Source organism: Pseudophryne corroboree, chromosome 8 (assembly GCF_028390025.1).
Source record: "Pseudophryne corroboree isolate aPseCor3 chromosome 8, aPseCor3.hap2, whole genome shotgun sequence".
NCBI lineage: Eukaryota > Metazoa > Chordata > Amphibia > Anura > Myobatrachidae > Pseudophryne > Pseudophryne corroboree.
The window spans coordinates 406936826-406963655 of NC_086451.1; the positions used below are offsets into that span (position 1 = coordinate 406936826).

The 26830-nt window shown below is 45.5% G+C and overlaps 1 protein-coding gene across 1 annotated transcript in view; it reads left to right on the top strand.

Annotated features, from left to right (window-relative positions):
• The window catches only part of AXL (AXL receptor tyrosine kinase), a 208195-nt gene that overhangs the window by 130048 nt on the left and 51317 nt on the right, over positions 1 to 26830 (top strand). Inside the window, exons 9-12 of the mRNA XM_063937829.1 lie at positions 22868 to 23012; positions 23099 to 23116; positions 24706 to 24841; positions 24932 to 25023. Of these exons, the coding sequence (XP_063793899.1) occupies positions 22868 to 23012; positions 23099 to 23116; positions 24706 to 24841; positions 24932 to 25023 (391 nt within the window). The remainder of the gene's footprint in view (positions 1 to 22867; positions 23013 to 23098; positions 23117 to 24705; positions 24842 to 24931; positions 25024 to 26830) is intronic.

Below are 26830 nucleotides of genomic sequence, written 5' to 3' on the forward strand. Positions count from 1 at the left end.
GGATTATTGAATGTGGTAAGGAAGGTTAACAAGTGCAGGCTATAGTGAGGAGAGACAGGTCGGTGTGGAAAGTGAACGAGGTGCAAAATAAGATACTAAGATTGCTGCTTTTGTTGCAGGTGTTTATAGGAGTGTGTCCTCCATATACAATATAACAAAATATAACAAAGGAAAGAAAGACAAGGGTAAAAAGATACACATATATATATATAATATCCAGAGCATATATATATGGCAAGGTGGCAAGTGCAACACGTGAGTCACATGTGTATCGGGTGATCAGCAGAACGGTTACTGGTTGGCTTGGCGTCATTAGCCTGTCCTTACAGCACCCGATCTTCCCGGATAGTCACCCTCTCTGGTACTGGTCGGGCCCCAAAACACTGCTTAGCTTCCAAGGTCGGACGAGATTGGGCGTGCCAGTGTGGTTTGACCGTATGTACAATTAGACGTCGTAACACCAGTGCATGACCGCATGATACTTGAGATACAGCTTTATTCGTGAATACAGAAAGGCACATACAGGACTAAAAGGAGGGAGTTGTGAGGAAGAGAGGATGGGTACGGCACCTCATAGGAAGGGGGCAATTTCATATCCCTCGTTCAGACCCCTTGGTTGCAAGGTCTGCAGCTGGAATATCCAGTACATCTCCCTTCTCGAGAGTTTGTTCGCGAGGTCACCTCCTCTTTCTCCCAAGCGCACGTGCTCGATGGCCTTGAAGGTGAGATCTTCAGGATTGGAGTTGTGCCATGTCAAAAAATGTCTTGAAACAGTGTGGCTCTCCACTTTGTTCTTAATGTTGCGAACGTGCTCCTGGATCCTTGTTTTAAGGAGTCTTTTGGTCTTGCCCACATATTTCTTTTTGCAGGGGCATTCAAGCAAGTAGACTACGGACGTGCTGTTGCAATTCATGAAGTCTTTGATGGTAAACTGTTTCTTTTCATCCATGTCGCTGAAAGTTTTCCGGTTCGGATGCAAGTATCTGCAAACGTTACATTTGCCACACTTAAAAGACCCTACACATTTGGGCATCATGTTGTTCCTGATCTGGTTCTCTTTCAGGAGGCTCGGGGCAAGGTGGTCCTTCAGATTCTTAGATTTCTTAAAAATGAGGACTGGTTCGGGCGGTAGGATGTCCTTTAGTACCGGGTCCATGAGGAGGATATTCCAGTGGTTCCTAAGTGAGTTCCTAATGGTCTTCTCGTGTTGGCTGTAAGTGGTAATGAAGGCAACCGAATTCCTACTGGTGTCCTTTGGTTTGTATTTTAGGAGGTCCTTCCTGTCCAATCTCCTTGTCTTCGCTAGGGCTTCCTCCAGAATAGGTCCCGGGTATTCTTTGTCCTTGAATCTTTTGCTATAGATCTCTAGTTGGTCCTCACAGTCCTGGGAATTCGTGCAGTTCCTTTTCACCCTTGAGAACTGTGATGCTGGTATGTTGTCCTTCCACTTCCGGAGGTGGTTGCTCTGGTAGTGCAAGTAACTGTTCATATCCACCTCTTTGATAAAGTTTTTTGTGGTGATCCTTCCATTCTCGCTAGTTAAAACCAAGTCCAGATATTCAACTGATTTAACATCGAGTTTTGAGGTAAAAGTTAGGTTAAGATCATTGCTTCCCAGTGTGTTTAAAAATTCATTAAAAGATTCTGCAGAGCCGTTCCAAATGATTAAGATATCGTCGATGTATCGTTTGTACAGTATCACATTTTCCTTAAAAGCACCAGAGTTATAAACATGCGTCTCCTCCCAACGTCCCATAAATAGATTAGCAAAGCTCGGAGCAAAAATAGTCCCCATTGCTGTGCCACAGCGTTGTAGGTAAAACTGGTTAAGAAACTTAAAATAATTGCAGCTGAGGATAAAAAGCATAAGATCACAAATAAAATCTCGGTGGATGGGGGTCAGGTCTGGATCGTTGTCCAGGTAACCCCTGCACGCAGCTATGCCTTTAGAATGCTCGATGCACGTATACAGGGATTGGACATCCACAGTTGCCCATAGGTATGTGTCCTTCCATTCCACCATGTTGAGTATATTGAGTATCGATGTCGTGTCCTTAAGGTACGATGGCAATGCTGTGACATGTTTCTTCAAAAAGATATCAACATACTCTGATAGATTGGAGGTCAGAGAGCCTATGCCCGCCACTATTGGTCTCCCTGGCGGGTTTATCAATGATTTGTGGACCTTCGGTAAAAAGTAAAAAATGGGGGTAATTGGATCTGATCGCAGGAGATACTGGTACTCTTCCTTATTTATCACATTGTTTCGAAGGCCATACAAGAGTTTGGTCCTCAACTCTTCCACAAATGGTTCCTTCGGATCGCTCTGTAATGGTACATAGGAATTAGTATCTCCAAGGAGTCTCAGTGCCTCTTTGGTATAGAGGTCACGGTCCATAATGACCAGTCCTCCCCCTTTGTCAGCCGGTTTTATGACTATGTTGTTATTTTTCTGCAGTTTCTTCAGTGCTTCGCATTCACGGTTCCCCAAGTTTTTTCCTTCAGCTGGTTTTTGTTCAGTTTCACAAAGGTCCTTCTTCACCATGTCATAGAAAATACTGACGTTTGTTCCCTTGGATTCTAGGGGATAGTATTTTGATACTGGTTTCAAGCCTGACTTGGAACGTTCCTCATAGTTGCTTATAACGGCATCCTCTTTACGCAGGAAGTGTCTTTTTAATGTTAATTTCCTTACAAACTTGTTCAGGTCAATGAAGGTCTCGAACTTATTCAAACTGTTCGTGGGTGCAAAAGACAAGCCTCTGCTAAGTAGTGTTAGCTCTGGGTTTGTTAGAACGTGTTTAGACAAGTTGAAGATGCCTTTATCCCTTGGTTCGGTTAGTGCAGGTTTCTTCTTTTCTGGTCTCTCCCTCCTACCGCCCCGTTTTCCTCTTCCTCTGCGAGTCTTCTTTTCAAAGGTGAAGCCTGTCTGCTGTCTTCCCTCACTGAGTTTCGTATCATGTCTTTGGCTCTTGCGCCTGTTCTTACTGATAAAAAATCCTGGTCCCCCGTGGAATCTCTTCTTTGTAATGTAGAAAATCTGTTTGTTGTTTTGATGTGTGGGTTAAATGGGGAATCCTCACTGTTGATCCTTGTTCTCTTCTCTTTGCTCGGTATCGTTTTCCATTGGTATTTCCCTGTTCCATTGGGTGGGTGGCCGGGGGCCTTGAATCTGCTCCAATTCTTCGTCTGTCCTTTAATGTAGTCGTTTTTGTCTCGGAGAAACTTCTTCTCCTTCCCTTTGATGACCTCCCCTTCTATGTGCTCCAATTTTTTGTTAAGCACCTTTTCGTTAATAAGATAGTCCTCCTTGTCCTTATAGTCGGTCATTTCGGATTCTTTCGCCTTTATTTCAACCTCTAGTTTCGCCAGATCATCCTTCTTTTTGCGGATAAGGAGTTTCAAGGGGTCGATTGAACATCTGTGTAAGATGGAGTCCCATTCTTCTATGAAGTCTGTGTCCATCGTACCCGACGTAGGTTGTTTTAATAGTCTTAAGCCCCTGGGTACTCTGTTGACTGTGATATAGTGCTCTAGTCCTTTCATATCCCACCAGGCTTTGACTTCCTTCGTAAGTAGTTTCTCCATACCCCAAAACAGGTCATCAAGGTCTTGTATGGGTGTTGGAGTGTCTACCTGTTTGTTTTCATTAAATATTTTTTGGCATAAATCATTTCGTTTGCCTGTGCGGTCAGTGTTTCTAAACATTTTTCTGAAAGACTGGACGTTTATGCTCACCAGGCTGCTATATCAGTGTACCAAAAAGATAATTGTATTGCAAAAGGGTGATACAGCGCCACTTGTGGGGTATAGTCTCAGTACTAACTTGATTTATATGTTGTAATAAAAAGATATATGATGTAATAAAAAGGTATAAGATACACAACCACCTTGTTAGAGGTGTCAGCCACCCCTTAAGGGTGCAGCACTAGTACGGTGCTGCCAGAGAAAAGATATAGTGGAGGGATAAGGGTACCGGCGACCAATGTTGTGTAAATATGCAAATAATTAATATTAAAAGCTTAAGATTTATGAGCCAAAAAATATAAAATCGAACAAACAGTTTTAATAGCATATATAGATGAAATACATAAAAGGTCATATAATATCCGAATCAGGTAAAAAGGTAACAAGGTAAAAGACTTAGCTTTAAAATAGGCAAGGGGGTCACTGCAGGGAACCCAACGCGTTTCGTCACATCAGACTTCTTCAAAGGGTAAGGACTGAGTGAGCTGGCAAGCCTTTTTATAGCTCTAACAGGTAATGTTGTGGGTGTGTGATAACATCATAGATCATGTGACCAATGAAAAATCATTAAAAGGTATTATGACAAGGGGACAGACAGGATGCTTCAGTGTGGCCTGGCCCCAGGTAGTATGGGTCATAGTGGTCATTGCAAAGTGAAAAACGAATGTTTGTAGTAAATAATAATGTTCAGAGAAGCTTTAGAAAGGTAAATTGTGGCACTTCCGCCACACTTCCGGTGACGGAGGTAGCGCGTCATGTGATCTCGGACATTTCCGCCCCACTTCCGGTTGGTTCGTGCGCATGCGCCGGCGGCGAATCCTGTGCACTGCGCATGTGTCCCACATCCAGGGCGGCGGCAGACGTGCTGTCTGGTCTCAGAAGGGATGTGTGTCCTTTGTTTCAAATAGCAGAGCGTCCATTTTGTAGGGGCTGAATTCCATAGGAAATATAGTGATTGCGGCGGCCATATTTCCGGAGTCTAAAGAGACTCAATCGTTGTGATTTTTTGGTGTCCATGGAAACCGTTACATGTAAATAAAACAGACAGGAAAACAGGTGAAATCTACGTAGTGGCCTTCCATACATGCGATATCTTAGTAATTTTAAACATTTTAAACATCAGAGCGGCCACATTTGTGCAAGACTCTACCAATTGGAAGAGTTAAATTAAATTATGATGAATAATAAAATATAATAAAATACAACATAATAATAAAGGTGAAGCTGGTTGTAGTATATTAATAAGTATATTAATAAATAAATAAATAAGAGGTGAGTTCATAGTACCATGGATTATTGAATGTGGTAAGGAAGGTTAACAAGTGCAGGCTATAGTGAGGAGAGACAGGTCGGTGTGGAAAGTGAACGAGGTGCAAAATAAGATACTAAGATTGCTGCTTTTGTTGCAGGTGTTTATAGGAGTGTGTCCTCCATATACAATATAACAAAATATAACAAAGGAAAGAAAGACAAGGGTAAAAAGATACACATATATATATATAATATCCAGAGCATATATATATGGCAAGGTGGCAAGTGCAACACGTGACCTCTATACCAAAGAGGCACTGAGACTCCTTGGAGATACTAATTCCTATGTACCATTACAGAGCGATCCGAAGGAACCATTTGTGGAAGAGTTGAGGACCAAACTCTTGTATGGCCTTCGAAACAATGTGATAAATAAGGAAGAGTACCAGTATCTCCTGCGATCAGATCCAATTACCCCCATTTTTTACTTTTTACCGAAGGTCCACAAATCATTGATAAACCCGCCAGGGAGACCAATAGTGGCGGGCATAGGCTCTCTGACCTCCAATCTATCAGAGTATGTTGATATCTTTTTGAAGAAACATGTCACAGCATTGCCATCGTACCTTAAGGACACGACATCGATACTCAATATACTCAACATGGTGGAATGGAAGGACACATACCTATGGGCAACTGTGGATGTCCAATCCCTGTATACGTGCATCGAGCATTCTAAAGGCATAGCTGCGTGCAGGGGTTACCTGGACAACGATCCAGACCTGACCCCCATCCACCGAGATTTTATTTGTGATCTTATGCTTTTTATCCTCAGCTGCAATTATTTTAAGTTTCTTAACCAGTTTTACCTACAACGCTGTGGCACAGCAATGGGGACTATTTTTGCTCCGAGCTTTGCTAATCTATTTATGGGACGTTGGGAGGAGACGCATGTTTATAACTCTGGTGCTTTTAAGGAAAATGTGATACTGTACAAACGATACATCGACGATATCTTAATCATTTGGAACGGCTCTGCAGAATCTTTTAATGAATTTTTAAACACACTGGGAAGCAATGATCTTAACCTAACTTTTACCTCAAAACTCGATGTTAAATCAGTTGAATATCTGGACTTGGTTTTAACTAGCGAGAATGGAAGGATCACCACAAAAAACTTTATCAAAGAGGTGGATATGAACAGTTACTTGCACTACCAGAGCAACCACCTCCGGAAGTGGAAGGACAACATACCAGCATCACAGTTCTCAAGGGTGAAAAGGAACTGCACGAATTCCCAGGACTGTGAGGACCAACTAGAGATCTATAGCAAAAGATTCAAGGACAAAGAATACCCGGGACCTATTCTGGAGGAAGCCCTAGCGAAGACAAGGAGATTGGACAGGAAGGACCTCCTAAAATACAAACCAAAGGACACCAGTAGGAATTCGGTTGCCTTCATTACCACTTACAGCCAACACGAGAAGACCATTAGGAACTCACTTAGGAACCACTGGAATATCCTCCTCATGGACCCGGTACTAAAGGACATCCTACCGCCCGAACCAGTCCTCATTTTTAAGAAATCTAAGAATCTGAAGGACCACCTTGCCCCGAGCCTCCTGAAAGAGAACCAGATCAGGAACAACATGATGCCCAAATGTGTAGGGTCTTTTAAGTGTGGCAAATGTAACGTTTGCAGATACTTGCATCCGAACCGGAAAACTTTCAGCGACATGGATGAAAAGAAACAGTTTACCATCAAAGACTTCATGAATTGCAACAGCACGTCCGTAGTCTACTTGCTTGAATGCCCCTGCAAAAAGAAATATGTGGGCAAGACCAAAAGACTCCTTAAAACAAGGATCCAGGAGCACGTTCGCAACATTAAGAACAAAGTGGAGAGCCACACTGTTTCAAGACATTTTTTGACATGGCACAACTCCAATCCTGAAGATCTCACCTTCAAGGCCATCGAGCACGTGCGCTTGGGAGAAAGAGGAGGTGACCTCGCGAACAAACTCTCGAGAAGGGAGATGTACTGGATATTCCAGCTGCAGACCTTGCAACCAAGGGGTCTGAACGAGGGATATGAAATTGCCCCCTTCCTATGAGGTGCCGTACCCATCCTCTCTTCCTCACAACTCCCTCCTTTTAGTCCTGTATGTGCCTTTCTGTATTCACGAATAAAGCTGTATCTCAAGTATCATGCGGTCATGCACTGGTGTTACGACGTCTAATTGTACATACGGTCAAACCACACTGGCACGCCCAATCTCGTCCGACCTTGGAAGCTAAGCAGTGTTTTGGGGCCCGACCAGTACCAGAGAGGGTGACTATCCGGGAAGATCGGGTGCTGTAAGGACAGGCTAATGACGCCAAGCCAACCAGTAACCGTTCTGCTGATCACCCGATACACATGTGACTCACGTGTTGCACTTGCCACCTATATATGCTCTGGATATTATATATATATATGTGTATCTTTTTACCCTTGTCTTTCTTTCCTTTGTTATATTTTGTTATATTGTATATGGAGGACACACTCCTATAAACACCTGCAACAAAAGCAGCAATCTTAGTATCTTATTTTGCACCTCGTTCACTTTCCACACCGACCTGTCTCTCCTCACTATAGCCTGCACTTGTTAACCTTCCTTACCACATTCAATAATCCATGGTACTATGAACTCACCTCTTATTTATTTATTTATTAATATACTTATTAATATACTACAACCAGCTTCACCTTTATTATTATGTTGTATTTTATTATATTTTATTATTCATCATAATTTAATTTAACTCTTCCAATTGGTAGAGTCTTGCACAAATGTGGCCGCTCTGATGTTTAAAATGTTTAAAATTACTAAGATATCGCATGTATGGAAGGCCACTACGTAGATTTCACCTGTTTTCCTGTCTGTTTTATTTACATGTAACGGTTTCCATGGACACCAAAAAATCACAACGATTGAGTCTCTTTAGACTCCGGAAATATGGCCGCCGCAATCACTATATTTCCTATGGAATTCAGCCCCTACAAAATGGACGCTCTGCTATTTGAAACAAAGGACACACATCCCTTCTGAGACCAGACAGCACGTCTGCCGCCGCCCTGGATGTGGGACACATGCGCAGTGCACAGGATTCGCCGCCGGCGCATGCGCACGAACCAACCGGAAGTGGGGCGGAAATGTCCGAGATCACATGACGCGCTACCTCCGTCACCGGAAGTGTGGCGGAAGTGCCACAATTTACCTTTCTAAAGCTTCTCTGAACATTATTATTTACTACAAACATTCGTTTTTCACTTTGCAATGACCACTATGACCCATACTACCTGGGGCCAGGCCACACTGAAGCATCCTGTCTGTCCCCTTGTCATAATACCTTTTAATGATTTTTCATTGGTCACATGATCTATGATGTTATCACACACCCACAACATTACCTGTTAGAGCTATAAAAAGGCTTGCCAGCTCACTCAGTCCTTACCCTTTGAAGAAGTCTGATGTGACGAAACGCGTTGGGTTCCCTGCAGTGACCCCCTTGCCTATTTTAAAGCTAAGTCTTTTACCTTGTTACCTTTTTACCTGATTCGGATATTATATGACCTTTTATGTATTTCATCTATATATGCTATTAAAACTGTTTGTTCGATTTTATATTTTTTGGCTCATAAATCTTAAGCTTTTAATATTAATTATTTGCATATTTACACAACATTGGTCGCCGGTACCCTTATCCCTCCACTATAACCATTCTATCAATGTTGAGAGAATCATATGCAGTGACAGTAGACGACATGTCCGTAATCGTTGTCAGGTCCTTCAGTCCGGACCAGATGTCAGCATCAGCAGTCGCTCCAGACTGCCCTGCATCACCGCCAGCGGGTGGGCTCGGAATTCTGAGCCTTTTCCTCGCACCCCCAGTTGCGGGAGAATGTGAAGGAGGAGATGTTGACAGGTCGCGTTCCGCTTGACTTGACAATTTTGTCACCAGCAGGTCTTTCAACCCCAGCAGACCTGTGTCTGCCGGAAAGAGAGATCCAAGGTAGGCTTTAAATCTAGGATCGAGCACGGTGGCCAAAATGTAGTGCTCTGATTTCAACAGATTGACCACCCGTGAATCCTTGTTAAGCGAATTAAGGGCTGCATCCACAAGTCCCACATGCCTAGCGGAATCGCTCCCTTTTAGCTCCTTCTTCAATGCCTCCAGCTTCTTCTGCAAAAGCCTGATGAGGGGAATGACCTGACTCAGGCTGGCAGTGTCTGAACTGACTTCACGTGTGGCAAGTTCAAAGGGCATCAGAACCTTGCACAACGTTGAAATCATTCTCCACTGCACTTGAGACAGGTGCATTCCATCTCCTATATCGTGCTCAATTGTATAGGCTTGAATGGCCTTTTGCTGCTCCTCCAACCTCTGAAGCATATAGAGGGTTGAATTCCACCTCGTTACCACTTCTTGCTTCAGATGATGGCAGGGCAGGTTCAGTAGTTTTTGGTGGTGCTCCAGTCTTCTGTACGTGGTGCCTGTACGCCGAAAGTGTCCCGCAATTTTTCTGGCCACCGACAGCATCTCTTGCACGCCCCTGTCGTTTTTAAAAAAATTCTGCACCACCAAATTCAAGGTATGTGCAAAACATGGGACGTGCTGGAATTTGCCCATATTTAATGCACACACAATATTGCTGGCGTTGTCCGATGCCACAAATCCACAGGAGAGTCCAATTGGGGTAAGCCATTCCGCGATGATCTTCCTCAGTTGCCGTAAGAGGTTTTCAGCTGTGTGCGTATTCTGGAAAGCGGTGATACAAAGCGTAGCCTGCCTAGGAAAGAGTTGGCGTTTGCGAGATGCTGCTACTGGTGCCGCCGCTGCTGTTCTTGCGGCGGGAGTCCATACATCTACCCAGTGGGCTGTCACAGTCATATAGTCCTGACCCTGCCCTGCTCCACTTGTCCACATGTCCGTGGTTAAGTGGACATTGGGTACAACTGCATTTTTTAGGACACTGGTGAGTCTTTTTCTGACGTCCGTGTACATTCTCGGTATCGCCTGCCTAGAGAAGTGGAACCTAGATGGTATTTGGTAACGGGGGCACACTGCCTCAATAAATTGTCTAGTTCCCTGTGAACTAACGGCGGATACCGGACGCACGTCTAACACCAACATAGTTGTCAAGGACTCAGTTATCCGCTTTGCAGTAGGATGACTGCTGTGATATTTCATCTTCCTCGCAAAGGACTGTTGAACAGTCAATTGCTTACTGGAAGTAGTACAAGTGGGCTTACGACTTCCCCTCTGGGATGACCATCGACTCCCAGCGGCAACAACAGCAGCGCCAGCAGCAGTAGGCGTTACACGCAAGGATGCATCGGAGGAATCCCAGGCAGGAGAGGACTCGTCAGACTTGCCAGTGACATGGCCTGCAGGACTATTGGCATTCCTGGGGAAGGAGGAAATTGACACTGAGGGAGTTGGTGGGGTGGTTTGCGTGAGCTTGGTTACAAGAGGAAGGGATTTACTGGTCAGTGGACTGCTTCCGCTGTCACCCAAAGTTTTTGAACTTGTCACTGACTTATTATGAATGCGCTGCAGGTGACGTATAAGGGAGGATGTTCCGAGGTGGTTAACGTCCTTACCCCTACTTATTACAGCTTGACAAAGGGAACACACGGCTTGACACCTGTTGTCCGCATTTCTGGTGAAATACCTCCACACCGAAGAGCTGATTTTTTTGGTATTTTCACCTGGCATGTCAACGGCCATATTCCTCCCACGGACAACAGGTGTCTCCCCGGGTGCCTGACTTAAACAAACCACCTCACCATCAGAATCCTCCTGGTCAATTTCCTCCCCAGCGCCAGCAACACCCATATCCTCCTCATCCTGGTGTACTTCAACACTGACATCTTCAATCTGACTATCAGGAACTGGACTGCGGGTGCTCCTTCCAGCACTTGCAGGGGGCGTGCAAATGGTGGAAGGCGCATGCTCTTCACGTCCAGTGTTGGGAAGGTCAGGCATCGCAACCGACACAATTGGACTCTCCTTGTGGATTTGGGATTTCAAAGAACGCACAGTTCTTTGCGGTGCTTTTGCCAGCTTGAGTCTTTTCAGTTTTCTAGCGAGAGGCTGAGTGCTTCCATCCTCATGTGAAGCTGAACCACTAGCCATGAACATAGGCCAGGGCCTCAGCCGTTCCTTGCCACTCCGTGTGGTAAATGGCATATTGGCAAGTTTACGCTTCTCCTCCGACAATTTTATTTTAGGTTTTGGAGTCCTTTTTTTACTGATATTTGGTGTTTTGGTTTTGACATGCTCTGTACTATGCCATTGGGCATCGGCCTTGGCAGACGACGTTGCTGGCATTTCATCGTCTCGGCCATGACTAGTGGCAGCAGCTTCAGCACGAGGTGGAAGTGGATCTTGATCTTTCCCTAATTTTGGAACCTCAACATTTTTGTTCTCCATATTTTAATAGGCACAACTAAAAGGCACCTCAGGTAAACAATGGAGATGGATGGATTGGATACTAGTATACAATTATGGACGGGCTGCCGAGTGCCGACACAGAGGTAGCCACAGCCGTGAACTACCGCACTGTACTGTGTCTGCTGCTAATATATAGACTGGTTGATAAAGAGATAGTATACTCGTAACTAGTATGTATGTATAAAGAAAGAAAAAAAAACCACGGTTAGGTCACTGGTATATACAATTATGGACGGGCTGCGGAGTGCCGACACAGAGGTAGCCACAGCCGTGAACTACCGCACTGTACTGTGTCTGCTGCTAATATATAGACTGGTTGATAAAGAGATAGTATACTCGTAACTAGTATGTATGTATAAAGAAAGAAAAAAAAACCACGGTTAGGTGGTATATACAATTATGGACGGGCTGCCGAGTGCCGACACAGAGGTAGCCACAGCCGTGAACTACCGCACTGTACTGTGTCTGCTGCTAATATATAGACTGGTTGATAAAGAGATAGTATACTCGTAACTAGAGATGAGCGGGTTCGGTTTCTTTGAATCCGAACCCGCACGAACTTCACTTTTTTTTTTCACGGGTCCGAGCGACTCGGATCTTCCCGCCTTGCTCGGTTAACCCGAGCGCGCCCGAACGTCATCATGACGCTGTCGGATTCTCGCGAGACTCGGATTCTATATAAGGAGCCGCGCGTCGCCGCCATTTTCACACGTGCATTGAGATTGATAGGGAGAGGACGTGGCTGGCGTCCTCTCCATTTAGATTAGATTTAGAAGAGAGAGAGAGAGAGAGATTGCTGTGATACTGTAGATTAGAAGAGAGTGCAGACAGAGTTTAGTGACTGACGACCACAGTGACCAGTGACCACCAGAGACAGTGCAGTTGTTTGTTTTATTTAATATATCCGTTCTCTGCCTGAAAAAAACGATACACAGTCACACAGTGACTCAGTCTGTGTGCACTGCTCAGCCCAGTGTGCTGCACATCAATGTATTGTATATAAAGCTTATAATTGTGGGGGAGACTGGGGAGCACTGCAGGTTGTTATAGCAGGAGCCAGGAGTACATGATAAATAATATTATATTAAAATTAAACAGTGCACACTTTTGCTGCAGGAGTGCCACTGCCAGTGTGACTAGTGGTGACCAGTGCCTGACCACCAGTATATTAGTAGTATTGTATACTATCTCTTTATCAACCAGTCTATATTAGCAGCAGACACAGTACAGTGCGGTAGTTCACGGCTGTGGCTACCTCTGTGTCGGCACTCGGCAGGCAGTCCGTCCATCCATAATTGTATTATAATATATACCACCTAACCGTGGTTTTTTTTTCATTCTTTATACCGTCGTCATACTAGTTGTTGTTACGAGTATACTACTATCTCTTTATCAACCAGTGTACAGTGCGGTAGTTCACGGCTGTGGCTACCTCTGTGTCGGCACTCGGCAGGCAGTCCGTCCAACCATAATTGTATTATATACCACCTAACCGTGGTTTTTTTTTCATTCTTTATACCGTCGTCATACTAGTTGTTACGAGTATACTACTATCTCTTTATCAACCAGTGTACAGTGCGGTAGTTCACGGCTGTGGCTACCTCTGTGTCGGCACTCGGCAGGCAGTCCGTCCATCCATAATTGTATTATAATATATACCACCTAACCGTGGTTTTTTTTTCATTCTTTATACCGTCGTCATACTAGTTGTTACGAGTATACTACTATCTCTTTATCAACCAGTGTACAGTGCGGTAGTTCACGGCTGTGGCTACCTCTGTGTCGGCACTCGGCAGGCAGTCCGTCCAACCATAATTGTATTATAATATATACCACCTAACCGTGGTTTTTTTTTCATTCTTTATACCGTCGTCATACTAGTTGTTACGAGTATACTACTATCTCTTTATCAACCAGTGTACAGTGCGGTAGTTCACGGCTGTGGCTACCTCTGTGTCGGCACTCGGCAGGCAGTCCGTCCAACCATAATTGTATTATATACCACCTAACCGTGGTTTTTTTTTCATTCTTTATACCGTCGTCATACTAGTTGTTACGAGTATACTACTATCTCTTTATCAACCAGTGTACAGTGCGGTAGTTCACGGCTGTGGCTACCTCTGTGTCGGCACTCGGCAGGCAGTCCGTCCAACCATAATTGTATTATAATATATACCACCTAACCGTGGTTTTTTTTTCATTCTTTATACCGTCGTCATACTAGTTGTTGTTACGAGTATACTACTATCTCTTTATCAACCAGTGTACAGTGCGGTAGTTCACGGCTGTGGCTACCTCTGTGTCGGCACTCGGCAGGCAGTCCGTCCATCCATAATTGTATTATAATATATACCACCTAACCGTGGTTTTTTTTTCATTCTTTATACCGTCGTCATACTAGTTGTTACGAGTATACTACTATCTCTTTATCAACCAGTGTACAGTGCGGTAGTTCACGGCTGTGGCTACCTCTGTGTCGGCACTCGGCAGGCAGTCCGTCCAACCATAATTGTATTATATACCACCTAACCGTGGTTTTTTTTTCATTCTTTATACCGTCGTCATACTAGTTGTTACGAGTATACTACTATCTCTTTATCAACCAGTGTACAGTGCGGTAGTTCACGGCTGTGGCTACCTCTGTGTCGGCACTCGGCAGGCAGTCCGTCCAACCATAATTGTATTATAATATATACCACCTAACCGTGGTTTTTTTTTCATTCTTTATACCGTCGTCATACTAGTTGTTACGAGTATACTACTATCTCTTTATCAACCAGTGTACAGTGCGGTAGTTCACGGCTGTGGCTACCTCTGTGTCGGCACTCGGCAGGCAGTCCGTCCATCCATAATTGTATTATATACCACCTAACCGTGTTTTTTTTATACCACCTAACCGTGGCAGTCCGTCCATAATTGTATACTAGTATCCAATCCATCCATCTCCATTGTTTACCTGAGGTGCCTTTTAGTTCTGCCTATAAAATATGGAGAACAAAAAAGTTGAGGTTCCAAAATTAGGGAAAGATCAAGATCCACTTCCACCTCGTGCTGAAGCTGCTGCCACTAGTCATGGCCGAGACGATGAAATGCCAGCAACGTCGTCTGCCAAGGCCGATGCCCAATGTCATAGTACAGAGCATGTCAAATCCAAAACACCAAATATCAGAAAAAAAAGGACTCCAAAACCTAAAATAAAATTGTCGGAGGAGAAGCGTAAACTTGCCAATATGCCATTTACCACACGGAGTGGCAAGGAACGGCTGAGGCCCTGGCCTATGTTCATGGCTAGTGGTTCAGCTTCACATGAGGATGGAAGCACTCAGCCTCTCGCTAGAAAACTGAAAAGACTCAAGCTGGCAAAAGCACCGCAAAGAACTGTGCGTTCTTTGAAATCCCAAATCCACAAGGAGAGTCCAATTGTGTCGTTTGCGATGCCTGACCTTCCCAACACTGGACGTGAAGAGCATGCGCCTTCCACTATTTGCATGCCCCCTGCAAGTGCTGGAAGGAGCACCCGCAGTCCAGTTCCTGATAGTCAGATTGAAGATGTCAGTGTTGAAGTACACCAGGATGAGGAGGATATGGGTGTTGCTGGCGCTGGGGAGGAAATTGACCAGGAGGATTCTGATGGTGAGGTGGTTTGTTTAAGTCAGGCACCCGGGGAGACACCTGTTGTCCGTGGGAGGAATATGGCCGTTGACATGCCAGGTGAAAATACCAAAAAAATCAGCTCTTCGGTGTGGAGGTATTTCACCAGAAATGCGGACAACAGGTGTCAAGCCGTGTGTTCCCTTTGTCAAGCTGTAATAAGTAGGGGTAAGGACGTTAACCACCTCGGAACATCCTCCCTTATACGTCACCTGCAGCGCATTCATAATAAGTCAGTGACAAGTTCAAAAACTTTGGGTGACAGCGGAAGCAGTCCACTGACCAGTAAATCCCTTCCTCTTGTAACCAAGCTCACGCAAACCACCCCACCAACTCCCTCAGTGTCAATTTCCTCCTTCCCCAGGAATGCCAATAGTCCTGCAGGCCATGTCACTGGCAAGTCTGACGAGTCCTCTCCTGCCTGGGATTCCTCCGATGCATCCTTGCGTGTAACGCCTACTGCTGCTGGCGCTGCTGTTGTTGCCGCTGGGAGTCGATGGTCATCCCAGAGGGGAAGTCGTAAGCCCACTTGTACTACTTCCAGTAAGCAATTGACTGTTCAACAGTCCTTTGCGAGGAAGATGAAATATCACAGCAGTCATCCTACTGCAAAGCGGATAACTGAGTCCTTGACAACTATGTTGGTGTTAGACGTGCGTCCGGTATCCGCCGTTAGTTCACAGGGAACTAGACAATTTATTGAGGCAGTGTGCCCCCGTTACCAAATACCATCTAGGTTCCACTTCTCTAGGCAGGCGATACCGAGAATGTACACGGACGTCAGAAAAAGACTCACCAGTGTCCTAAAAAATGCAGTTGTACCCAATGTCCACTTAACCACGGACATGTGGACAAGTGGAGCAGGGCAGGGTCAGGACTATATGACTGTGACAGCCCACTGGGTAGATGTATGGACTCCCGCCGCAAGAACAGCAGCGGCGGCACCAGTAGCAGCATCTCGCAAACGCCAACTCTTTCCTAGGCAGGCTACGCTTTGTATCACCGCTTTCCAGAATACGCACACAGCTGAAAACCTCTTACGGCAACTGAGGAAGATCATCGCGGAATGGCTTACCCCAATTGGACTCTCCTGTGGATTTGTGGCATCGGACAACGCCAGCAATATTGTGTGTGCATTAAATATGGGCAAATTCCAGCACGTCCCATGTTTTGCACATACCTTGAATTTGGTGGTGCAGAATTTTTTAAAAAACGACAGGGGCGTGCAAGAGATGCTGTCGGTGGCCAGAAAAATTGCGGGACACTTTCGGCGTACAGGCACCACGTACAGAAGACTGGAGCACCACCAAAAACTACTGAACCTGCCCTGCCATCATCTGAAGCAAGAAGTGGTAACGAGGTGGAATTCAACCCTCTATATGCTTCAGAGGTTGGAGGAGCAGCAAAAGGCCATTCAAGCCTATACAATTGAGCACGATATAGGAGATGGAATGCACCTGTCTCAAGTGCAGTGGAGAATGATTTCAACGTTGTGCAAGGTTCTGATGCCCTTTGAACTTGCCACACGTGAAGTCAGTTCAGACACTGCCAGCCTGAGTCAGGTCATTCCCCTCATCAGGCTTTTGCAGAAGAAGCTGGAGGCATTGAAGAAGGAGCTAACACGGAGCGATTCCGCTAGGCATGTGGGACTTGTGGATGCAGCCCTTAATTCGCTTAACAAGGATTCACGGGTGGTCAATCTGTTGAAATCAGAGCACTACATTTTGGCCACCGTGCTCGATCCTAGATTTAAAGCCTACCTTGGATCTCTCTTTCCGGCAGACACAGGTCTGCTGGGGTTGAAAGACCTGCTGGTGACAAAATTGTCAAGTCAAGCGGAACGCGACCTGTCAACATCTCCTCCTTCACATTCTCCCGCAACTGGGGGTGCGAGGAAAAGGCTCAGAATTCCGAGCCCACCCGCTGGCGGTGATGCAGGGCAGTCTGGAGCGACTGCTGATGCTGACATCTGGTCCGGACTGAAGGACCTGACAACGATTACGGACATGTCGTCTACTGTCACTGCATATGATTCTCTCAACATTGATAGAATGGTGGAGGATTATATGAGTGACCGCATCCAAGTAGGCACGTCACACAGTCCGTACTTATACTGGCAGGAAAAAGAGGCAATTTGGAGGCCCTTGCACAAACTGGCTTTATTCTACCTAAGTTGCCCTCCCACAAGTGTGTACTCAGAAAGAGTGTTTAGTGCCGCCGCTCACCTTGTCAGCAATCGGCGTACAAGGTTACATCCAGAAAATGTGGAGAAGATGATGTTCATTAAAATGAATTATAATCAATTCCTCCGCGGAGACATTGACCAGCAGCAATTGCCTCCACAAAGTACACAGGGAGCTGAGATGGTGGATTCCAGTGGGGACGAATTGATAATCTGTGAGGAGGGGGATGTACACGGTGATATATCGGAGGGTGAAGATGAGGTGGACATCTTGCCTCTGTAGAGCCAGTTTGTGCAAGGAGAGATTAATTGCTTCTTTTTTGGGGGGGGTCCAAACCAACCCGTCATATCAGTCACAGTCGTGTGGCAGACCCTGTCACTGAAATGATGGGTTGGTTAAAGTGTGCATGTCCTGTTTTGTTTATACAACATAAGGGTGGGTGGGAGGGCCCAAGGATAATTCCATCTTGCACCTCTTTTTTCTTTTCTTTTTCTTTGCATCATGTGCTGATTGGGGAGGGTTTTTTGGAAGGGACATCCTGCGTGACACTGCAGTGCCACTCCTAGATGGGCCCGGTGTTTGTGTCGGCCACTAGGGTCGCTAATCTTACTCACACAGCTACCTCATTGCGCCTCTTTTTTTCTTTGCGTCATGTGCTGTTTGGGGAGGGTTTTTTGGAAGGGACATCCTGCGTGACACTGCAGTGCCACTCCTAGATGTGCCCGGTGTTTGTGTCGGCCACTAGGGTCGCTAATCTTACTCACACAGCTACCTCATTGCGCCTCTTTTTTTCTTTGCGTCATGTGCTGTTTGGGGAGGGTTTTTTGGAAGGGACATCCTGCGTGACACTGCAGTGCCACTCCTAGATGTGCCCGGTGTTTGTGTCGGCCACTAGGGTCGCTAATCTTACTCACACAGTCAGCTACCTCATTTCGCCTCTTTTTTTCTTTGCGTCATGTGCTGTTTGGGGAGGGTTTTTTGGAAGGGCCATCCTGCGTGACACTGCAGTGCCACTCCTAGATGGGCCCGGTGTTTGTGTCGGCCACTAGGGTCGCTAATCTTACTCACACAGCTACCTCATTGCGCCTCTTTTTTTCTTTGCGTCATGTGCTGTTTGGGGAGGGTTTTTTGGAAGGGACATCCTGCGTGACACTGCAGTGCCACTCCTAGATGGGCCCGGTGTTTGTGTCGGCCACTAGGGTCGCTTATCTTACTCACACAGCGACCTCGGTGCAAATTTTAGGACTAAAAATAATATTGTGAGGTGTGAGGTATTCAGAATAGACTGAAAATGAGTGTAAATTATGGTTTTTGAGGTTAATAATACTTTGGGATCAAAATGACCCCCAAATTCTATGATTTAAGCTGTTTTTTAGTGTTTTTGGAAAAAAACACCCGAATCCAAAACACACCCGAATCCGACAAAAATAATTCGGTGAGGTTTTGCCAAAACGCGTTCGAACCCAAAACACGGCCGCGGAACCGAACCCAAAACCAAAACACAAAACCCGAAAAATTTCAGGCGCTCATCTCTACTCGTAACTAGTATGTATGTATAAAGAAAGAAAAAAAAACCACGGTTAGGTGGTATATACAATTATGGACGGGCTGCCGAGTGCCGACACAGAGGTAGCCACAGCCGTGAACTACCGCACTGTACTGTGTCTGCTGCTAATATATAGACTGGTTGATAAAGAGATAGTATACTCGTAACTAGTATGTATGTATAAAGAAAGAAAAAAAAACCACGGTTAGGTCACTGGTATATACAATTATGGACGGGCTGCCGAGTGCCGACACAGAGGTAGCCACAGCCGTGAACTACCGCACTGTACTGTGTCTGCTGCTAATATATAGACTGGTTGATAAAGAGATAGTATACTCGTAACTAGTATGTATGTATAAAGAAAGAAAAAAAAACCACGGTTAGGTCACTGGTATATACAATTATGGACGGGCTGCCGAGTGCCGACACAGAGGTAGCCACAGCCGTGAACTACCGCACTGTACTGTGTCTGCTGCTAATATATAGACTGGTTGATAAAGAGATAGTATACTCGTAACTAGTATGTATGTATAAAGAAAGAAAAAAAAACCACGGTTAGGTCACTGGTATATACAATTATGGACGGGCTGCCGAGTGCCGACACAGAGGTAGCCACAGCCGTGAACTACCGCACTGTACTGTGTCTGCTGCTAATATATAGACTGGTTGATAAAGAGATAGTATACTCGTAACTAGTATGTATGTATAAAGAAAGAAAAAAAAACCACGGTTAGGTCACTGGTATATACAATTATGGACGGGCTGCCGAGTGCCGACACAGAGGTAGCCACAGCCGTGAACTACCGCACTGTACTGTGTCTGCTGCTAATATATAGACTGGTTGATAAAGAGATAGTATACTCGTAACTAGTATGTATGTATAAAGAAAGAAAAAAAAACCACGGTTAGGTCACTGGTATATACAATTATGGACGGGCTGCCGAGTGCCGACACAGAGGTAGCCACAGCCGTGAACTACCGCACTGTACTGTGTCTGCTGCTAATATATAGACTGGTTGATAAAGAGATAGTATACTCGTAACTAGTATGTATGTATAAAGAAAGAAAAAAAAACCACGGTTAGGTCACTGGTATATACAATTATGGACGGGCTGCCGAGTGCCGACACAGAGGTAGCCACAGCCGTGAACTACCGCACTGTACTGTGTCTGCTGCTAATATATAGACTGGTTGATAAAGAGATAGTATACTCGTAACTAGTATGTATGTATAAAGAAAGAAAAAAAAACCACGGTTAGGTCACTGGTATATACAATTATGGACGGGCTGCCGAGTGCCGACACAGAGGTAGCCACAGCCGTGAACTACCGCACTGTACTGTGTCTGCTGCTAATATATAGACTGGTTGATAAAGAGATAGTATACTCGTAACTAGTATGTATGTATAAAGAAAGAAAAAAAAACCACGGTTAGGTCACTGGTATATACAATTATGGACGGGCTGCCGAGTGCCGACACAGAGGTAGCCACAGCCGTGAACTACCGCACTGTACTGTGTCTGCTGCTAATATATAGACTGGTTGATAAAGAGATAGTATACTCGTAACTAGTATGTATGTATAAAGAAAGAAAAAAAACCACGGTTAGGTCACTGGTATATACAATTATGGACGGGCTGCCGAGTGCCGACACAGAGGTAGCCACAGCCATGAACTACCGCACTGTACTGTGTCTGCTGCTAATATATAGACTGGTTGATAAAGAGATAGTATACTCGTAACTAGTATGTATGTATAAAGAAAGAAAAAAAAACCACGGTTAGGTCACTGGTATATACAATTATGGACGGGCTGCCGAGTGCCGACACAGAGGTAGCCACAGCCGTGAACTACCGCACTGTACTGTGTACTGTGTTGATAAAGAGATAGTATACTACTAATATTATATACTGGTGGTCAGGTCACTGGTCACTAGTCACACTGGCAGTGGCACTCCTGCAGCAAAAGTGTGCACTGTTTAATTTTAATATAATATTATGTACTCCTGGCTCCTGCTATAACCTATAACTGGCACTGCAGTAGTGCTCCCCAGTCTCCCCCACAATTATAAGCTGTGTGAGCTGAGCAGTCAGACAGATATATAATATATATAGATGATGCAGCACACTGGCCTGAGCCTGAGCAGTGCACACAGATATGGTATGTATGTGACTGAGTCACTGTGTGCTGTGTATCGCTTTTTTCAGGCAGAGAACGGATTATAAATAAAAGTGGTGGTCACTGGTCACTATCAGCAAAACTCTGCACTGTACACTACTGAGTACTCCTAATGCTCCCCAAAATTAGTAAATCAAGTGTCTAAACGGAGAGGACGCCAGCCACGTCCTCTCCCTATCAATCTCAATGCACGTGTGAAAATGGCGGCGACGCGCGGCTCCTTATATAGAATCCGAGTCTCGCGATAGAATCCGAGCCTCGCGAGAATCCGACAGCGTCATGATGACGTTCGGGCGCGCTCGGGTTAACCGAGCAAGGCGGGAAGATCCGAGTCGCTCGGACTCGTGAAAAAAAACATGAAGTTCTGGCGGGTTCGGATTCAGAGAAACCGAACCCGCTCATCTCTAGTGTATACATGTTATGGTGTAGTAGTGTCTGTGCTGGATCTGGGCTGTGTGTATACATGTAATGGTGTAGTAGTGTCTGTGCTGGATCTGGGCGGTGTGTATACATGTCATGGTGTATTAGTGTCTGTGCTGGACCTGGGCTGTGTGTATACATGTCATGGTGTAGTAGTGTCTGTGCTGGATCTGGGCTGTGTGTATACATGTCATGGTGTAGTAGTGTCTGTGCTGGATCTGGGCTGTGTGTATACATGTCATGGTGTAGTAGTGTCTGTGCTGGATCTGGGCTGTGTGTATACATGTTATGGTGTAGTAGTGTCTGTGCTGGATCTGGGCTGTGTGTATACATGTTATGGTGTAGTAGTGTCTGTGCTGGATCTGGGCTGTGTGTATACATGTCATGGTGTAGTAGTGTCTGTACTGGATCTGGGCTGTGTGTATACATGTTACAGTGTAGTAGTGTCTGTACTGGGCCTGGGCTGTGTGTATACACGTTATGGTGTAGTAGTGTTTGTACTGGATCTGGGCTGTGTGTATACATGTTATGGTGTAGTAGTATCTGTGCTGGATCTGGGCTGTGTGTATACATGTCATGGTGTAGTAGTGTCTGTACTGGATCTGGGCTGTGTGTATACATGTTACAGTGTAGTAGTGTCTGTACTGGGCCTGGGCTGTGTGTATACATGTCATGGTGTAGTAGTGTCTGTACTGGATCTGGGCTGTGTGTATACATGTTACAGTGTAGTAGTGTCTGTACTGGATCTGGGCTGTGTGTATACACGTTATGGTGTAGTAGTGTTTGTACTGGATCTGGGCTGTGTGTATACATGTTATGGTGTAGTAGTATCTGTGCTGGATCTGGGCTGTGTGTATACATGTCATGGTGTAGTAGTGTCTGTACTGGATCTGGGCTGTGTGTATACATGTTATGGTGTAGTAGTGTCTGTACTGGATCTGGGCTGTGTGTATACATGTTATGGTGTAGTAGTGTTTGTACTGGATCTGGGCTGTGTGTATACATGTTATGGTATAATGATGTCTGTATTAGACCTTGGTTTTATCTGCATGTAATGAACTGTATAATGTTCTGTATGGGTTCACTACGATATGCCGGCGGTCGGGCTCCCGGCGACCAGCATACCGGCGCCGGGAGCCCGACCGCCGGCTTACCGACAGTGTGGCGAGCGCAAATGAGCCCCTTGCGGGCTCGCTGCGCTCGCCACGCTACGGGCACGGTCGCGCGCTATGCGCTCCACACTATTTTATTCTCCCTCCAGGGGGGGTTGTGGACCCCCACGAGGGAGAATAAGTGTCAGTATGCCGGCTGTCGGGATCCCGGCGCCGGTATACTGTGCGCCGGGATCCCATCAGTCGGCATACTGAAGACCACCCTTTTGTATTACTCAGGTTGTGATGGATGCTGGGCTGACCAATGAAGTAACACTGGAGATTTTGCATCCTGTGGATAACCTGACAGTCCGGATATCCTCCTACACAGTTGCCGGGGATGGCCCATGGAGTGACCCAGTAGTTGCTTCAGTCTTAAGTTATGGTGAGTTAGTAGCATGCGGAAGTTGCTGCTGTATTGTGCTTGTCCTTTATTCTCTGATGTCTGATCTGTCTCTCTTTCTCTTTCAGATATAAATCCAGCTGAAGGTGAGGAACAGAGCGGAGCATGCTGGGAGTTCATACATGTGTGGCTGTTAGATGTCCCTTCTGTCTTTAATAGGAATGAAAAGTGTCATGTCTCAATAATGAGCCCTCCTGTGCCACCCTGCAAATGAGAGGACAGACTCCATATGCCATGGATACCATCTCTCTGTGTTTCCTCACATTGAGACCAGACTGCATATCTCATATCTCCATATCTTATGCATGTGTCACCCTGCCGTGGGAGTGACAGATGTCTTATCTAGGCCAGGCTGGGTGTGGTTTGTAGTGTCGACCACACTTTGTTCGACAGGGTCTAGGTCGACCACTACTGGTCGACAGTAACTAAGTCGACACCCAAAATAGGTCATCGTGACCAAGGTCGACATGAGATTTTTTTTTTTTTCTAATTGTGTCGTTATCTTCGTAGAGTGACCGGGAACCCCAATTAGTGCACCATGTCCCCTCTCATGGCTCGCGAGTTTCGGGCAAGGTGCCTCGCTCCACTGCGGCTGCGCTCGGCACAGATTACCGTTCCCAATTGTAGTCCACGTGGATCGTAAAGTATGAAAAATTTCCAAAAATTGAAAAAATCGTGAAAAACTCATGTTGACCTAGAACATGTCAACCTAGTCACCATGTCGACCTACAAACCATGTTGACCTAATGCATGTCGACCAATAGTGGTTGACCTAGTGACTGTCGACCTAAGTGTGGTCGACCTAGAGACTGGATACCGGCTAGGCTTACCATACTTTACCTTTAAACCGGGACACTCATGAATTACACAGGTTCTCTAGCCGCATAAAAGCAGGGAAAGCCCGTCACAGAACCTGTGTAAGTCATGAGCATCCCAGTTTTAAGGGATAGCATGGCAAGCCTCCTCATAGCTCTTCTCTGTCTTGGAGGGACAGACTCTGTGGGGCCCATTTATTAACGAGTTTTAGCAATTTAAATTTTGCTGTGTATGATATTGTTTCAGCCAATCAGCTCCTAATTGTCATGTGTCTGAAAAATGACTGGAGCTGAGTGGCTGGAGCACCATTTATCATATGCAATAGTTTTAAATTGCTAAAACTCATTGCTTAATATGCCCCATATATCATAGCTCACGTCGTTGAGTATCACCCTGCAGTGGGAGGGGCAGATTCTATATCTATAGCTCACTTCCCTGAGTATCACCCTGCAGTGGGAGGGACAGATTCTATATCTATAGCTCATTTCCCTGAGTATCACCCTGCAGTGGGAGGGACAGATTCTATATCTATAGCTCACTTCCTGAGTATCACCCTGCAGTGGGAGGGACAGATTCTATATCTATAGCTCATTTCCCTGAGTATCACCCTGCAGTGGGAGGGACAGATTCTATATCTATAGCTCACTTCCCTGAGTATCACCCTACAGTTTTGTGCAACCTTTAAGTGGGAGGGACAAACGTTATATCTCACATCTCCCTTTTGACACTTAAACTCCTTGATCTATAGCTTTCTGCCTGTGAAACGCTGCAGTTGGTGGAATCTACTGTACTTGATGCTTCATAACTGACTGATTCCCCCTGATTCACCTTACCAAAATTCCTTTGTCTTTTCCAACAGCTGTCAAAGATAGTCCGGCATCTGTCTTCTCCTGGCACTGGTGGTACGTGTTGCTTGTTGTTGCTGTGGCAATTTTTGGTGCCATCATAGTCGCTGTGTTTTTGGCACGCCTTCGAAAGAAGGAAACACGATATGGGTGAGTGCGGAAGGTCTTTGTGTAATAAGACCCGTGATAAACATTAGACAAATAAAACTAACACTATTGCTGTTTTATATATGTTTGCAGAGAGGCCTTTGTGCCAACTGTGGAGCAGGGAGAACTCGTGGTCCGTTACAGAGTGAGAAAGTCTTACAGCCGCAGAACCACGGAAGCTACTTGTAAGTCGGCATATCTGATTTGGGGGTATATTCAATTCGTGCAGGTTTTTCCGACGGTCGGACTGCACTTTTTGACAGTTTTAGGTCGAATTTACATTCGACCTATTCAATGGAAGTTACTTTTTTCAATGTCCGAAAAATCTGGCACTTGTCGTAAAACATGTGGATTGGCCCACGTGTTTCTGTCGAAAATGTGGCAGTTTGCCGCTGATGCAGATTCTGCATTTGTTGGAATGCTCGCTGTTTCCGGCCAGCATTGAATAGTGACGTGTTGCATCCTCTCCGTTGGAGAGGATCCGACATCAATTGAATATTCTCCTTGATGGTAAACAAACTGAAAAAGTAAAATAAAATGAGCATGTCTTGGACACAGGTTTGATTTAGATTGCATGTACTGTAAATGCGCACTGTTCCCTTAAACACACACCTCCTCCATACATTCACATACACGCAATCACAGCGCACTCTAGGCCAAAATTATGTTAGTGCATTAAACCCTACGCAGCTGCGAAATGCAAGGCTATGGATCTGCTTATCCTCGCATGTGAAGCTGCCGCCCAGATAAGGATATAGACACCCACCGGAGCCATCGCAAAGTACTCAGTTACTGCCGATGCATACACAGCGCCGACGCAAGAACGAGGAACATTGACTCCTAGGGTTGACCTATGGCTATGCAGACTGGCCGCAGAAGTAGTGACTCTGGCGCCTTGTTTCTCTATGTACATGATTCCAGCTGAAGGCAGATACAGGCCTCAAAAATGTCCATGACGCGCCTGCGCTTTAGCAGCCACTCCAGCAGTAACTCCCCCAACCAGTCCCTTCCTGTCAATCACTATGTGTATAAAATGTCAGTGTGAGCACTATTGCAGAGGTACATTGGCGCGTGTACCATGGGATTGCAGCACATGCGCAGTCTGCTGATAATCGCTCCGTTGGGAAAACATCGGCATTGTGTACAAAAGTGAATTAGGTGCTCTGTCTGTACCTACAGCACACATACAAGCTCACCAGCCAGATACTGTACAAAATATGCTTACACACTCACCCACACCAGTAACACACTCACCCACACCAGTAACACACTCACCCACACCAGTAACTCAGGACAAGAAGAGCTGTTAGCCCTCTATAATCCATTACTGCTAAACATCTTAGTGATATTTGGTGGACCCCTTTCTTTGAAAGTAAAGCATTCATAACCATAACCAGAAATAACGACACTGAGACTTGAATTTGGCAGAAAATTGCTAGCTATTTATTTGTCCCTAACCATTAGGAAACCTGTAATAAAGAGATTAATTTAATATGCCGCTCCAGCTGGCATATGGTGGCGGCCCAAAAGAACGGCTCACTTAATCTAAATTAAACTTAAATAACTCAAACCTATAAATTTACTAAAAGCTTACCATAAACCGGTAATAGGTGACAACTCAACCCCCAACAGTGACTACCCACCGCTCCTGGGTGCCCTGCCGCTGCCTTCCCGGACGGGTGGTCAAGCGGCCATAAGTCGATGGAGGTGAGTGCACCTAAACCACAACCAACTGTAAAACACTACAGTTTTCTCTACCATACGAAACTGCCGTTCTTTTCCGCCAATAAATAGCCAACGAAAACAGCCAACAACTTAGAGCCAAAGCACCACGTGCCACAATTTCCAACTACCAGGGCGGGAGGGTGGGAAACCAAATCACCAAGAGGCTTAAAATGGCTTCGCCTTCCCTATATATATCAAGCCCTCCCCTTAAAGAAGGCTGTACTTTCCTTACAGCTAGGTCCACCCCTCCCCAGATGTTTAACTCTT